The sequence below is a fragment of the Phytophthora infestans genome, genomic scaffold (assembly GCF_000142945.1).
Source record: "Phytophthora infestans T30-4 supercont1.2450 genomic scaffold, whole genome shotgun sequence".
NCBI classification, from domain to species: domain Eukaryota; phylum Oomycota; class Peronosporomycetes; order Peronosporales; family Peronosporaceae; genus Phytophthora; species Phytophthora infestans.
In genome coordinates, this window is record NW_003306217.1 from 1 (window position 1) to 2966 (window position 2966).

Here is a 2966-nt window from a genome sequence, read left to right on the forward strand (position 1 = left end):
TTAGTTGCGCAATTTACAGTTGCAGTCTCTTTAAGAGCTTCAATCGAGGCCCAGCTCAGTAATACTCTTTTCAGTGTATTCATGGATAGCTATAGAGCAAAAGATTCGTCCTCTGTACCCATTCTTGTAATCACAGTGCCCAACTCCTCGCTTAGGCTCTACACCTTTGTCCGCCCATAGTTGGCTCATTCAACATCCAAAGTCGGCAGCTTTAATTTTGGTTCATTTTTTGCCGGGGCGAGGTACCCGAAATAAGCAGTACCACCCTTTATATGAATCCAAATGAATTTTAGCCAATAAAAAGCTCGTTAAAACGATTCGTTTGAGGTGCTTCTTGCCTCTATCCGACAACTGACACTCGAGATTCTCTCAAATGATTGCCTTTGGCTACGTAGGTGCAGCGCGGAAAACATAGACGAAGTGGGTAAGGGAGACATTTATATCTCTTTGAAGGGGTCTGGGGGAGTGCAGCTCAATGCACACCAGAGAGAGGGCATTGACAAACCACTACACGTTTTTATTTGCCAAAACGTTTGTTTATTTAGATGGGGCGAGGCAAACCACTGACAGACTTCGAGAAAGGGCAAATTTTGGCGCTGAAGGAGGAACACCAAAAGGAAAATGCTATTGCGAAGCGCATCAGTCGCTCGTGGAAGGTTGTGCACAGCATTTTAAGCAGCCCAGAGACGTACGGCACGAAAAAAAGTCCTGGCAGGCCGAAGAAGCTGACGCCTACGGCCGAGCGTCGACTGCTTCGTGAGGCATCTAAGACTGGTGTAAGCGCTAGAGCTCTAAAAGATTCGTTACAGCTACCTATCTCTGTTCGTAGGGTACAGGAAGTGCTGCACGACTCAGAGAATATGGTGCATGAGAAGCGGATTGCATGTCCAGTGCTCAAACCCGAGCACATTACGAACAGACTGAAGTGGGCCGAACAGCATGTGGAGCATGGCCGCAACTGGAACTCTGTGGTGTTCTCAGATGAGAAAAAGTTTAATTTAGAAAACCTGTGGGGTATCCTTGCTAGAGCAGTATACGTGAACTGAAAGCAGTATGACACTAAGATGGAGCTTGTAAAGGCCATCAAGAAAGCGTGGGCTGCCATTCCGGTGTCGACTGTGGAAAACCTGGTTCAATCGATGAAAAAACGTTGCATGGAGGTCTACCGCCTCGAAGGGCTCAAGGCCAAGTACTAGTACACCTACATCAACCACTTTAACCATTACCTTTGCCTGAATAGCGCTCATCTAGGCATCACTTAGTACTTCGTCCATCATTTTCGCGCTTTGCACACTAAGTCGAAGTCAGTTAATGGGCTGTATCTCGAGTGTCAGCTGTCGGATAGAGGCAAGAAGCACCGCAAACGAATCGTTTTAATGAGCTTTGTATTGGCTAAAATTCATTTGGAAAGAGCTTGAGATTGGAAGAAAAAATGGTGAAAAACGATTTTTCTTCTATATTTTCCGCGTGCACTGTATGGGCGGGCAAAGGTGTACAGACAACGACACAAAAAGCCGGCGTACACAAAACACGGAAAAATGAAAGCGCCCCATAGTAAATATTGACCAATCAAAAAGTAGTTAAGTTATGATGACCATCCAATAAATTGAGCTAAAATTCGGTTGGAAGCCGGCGATTCGAGGGTGAAGCCGCGCTGCACGATCACTTTCTAAACTACGATGGGGACGAAGAAGCAGCGCGGCTACCCAATTAAAGAGAAGCTGGCGGCAGTCGACCTCGTTGAGAGGATCGGGCTCACTGCCGCCGTTGAGAAGCTGGGCCACCCGCACGGCACGGTGCATGGGTGGTGGGTCGGTAGGGCCACGGTGCGCGTCTACGAGGGGAACAAGTTGGACAAGACGACCAAAGGGCAGGGACGTAAGGAAAGCTTTCCATTTACCTCTGCCCTTTTGACGTACATGAAAGACGTACGCCGCGACGAAGAAGTGAGTTATATAAATTTTATAGTATTTTATTATTACTTACTATTTTATTATTACTTACTCTTACTGTTTAACTCTTGTAATTTCTTACTACATCAGGAATGATTGCGTTTATTCAAGAGAACTACCCTGACTGGATAGAGGCCTACGCGGAGAACAAGAAGTCTGACGTGAGTTGCAAACGGGCCCTTGAACGTCTACTGCAGCGAACCGCCGACCGGTATTTTCTGTAAAATATTATTGCATTATCTTACCCCTCTTGCAGCGGGGCTGCCGTAGCTTTAGCGTCAGAGGAAGACGTTCGACTCAAAGAGTCACTAATACTAAGTTCCTTATCCAAAGGACACTTACAGCCCAAGACCAGGGCTCAAAGTTAACACCTTAACTTTTATGCTTCAAAACCAGAAGTGTTTTATTTACTATTATTGCGGCCAAGCCGCCTAGGGGTAAATGTATCTCTTTAACTATCTAGCATAGTTAAACCTAATCAAATGCATAACGTGTGGCTTTCAGCCAACGTACTGAGATACCTTGTTAACTCTCCAACTTATGTACTGAGAGTTTGTTAACTCTCCGGGTACTTCGTACCCCTGTGTGCTCCACACCATGTAACCCCGTTACACCTCTAGTGGAGTGTGTTGTCTGTCAGTCCGTCCGCGGCTAGGGTTAATAAAACTTACGCTAATACGCGCGTTCTACTGGCTGCCGAGCGCAGCGAAGGCGGCCTCGATTCGCTAAAATTGCAATATGTGGTGTACACACTGTATGTGGTCAACACATCGTACTTAAATGCTCCGTTCAAATTTCATTTTGCCCCCATTTTTCAAAACGGAAGCCGTGGAACGCCACGTTACTCAAGGTACGCTGCGTGTATGCATGTTAGTTTACATTAGTAGCTAGCTACGCGGCGGATACACAGATATTCCGAGGTATGAGGTGCCCGCTAATGGAAATGCTATTACTTGCGGGATGTTATGAGACAATTGCTCACCCGGGAGAAGTGGACATAGTGTAGTAAACCTC

At 46.3% G+C, this 2966-nt stretch overlaps 1 protein-coding gene across 1 annotated transcript; it reads left to right on the plus strand.

Moving 5' to 3' along the window:
* Positions 1 to 1679: 1679 nt before the first annotated feature.
* On the plus strand, positions 1680 to 2320 carry PITG_22340 (uncharacterized protein; the record flags this gene model as incomplete). Its single annotated transcript, XM_002909824.1, has 3 exons — positions 1680 to 1878; positions 2043 to 2113; positions 2297 to 2320. The coding sequence occupies 3 exons, from the start codon at positions 1680 to 1682 to the stop codon at positions 2318 to 2320; spliced, it is 294 nt and encodes a 97-aa protein (XP_002909870.1).
* Between the last annotated feature and the right edge of the window lie 646 nt (positions 2321 to 2966).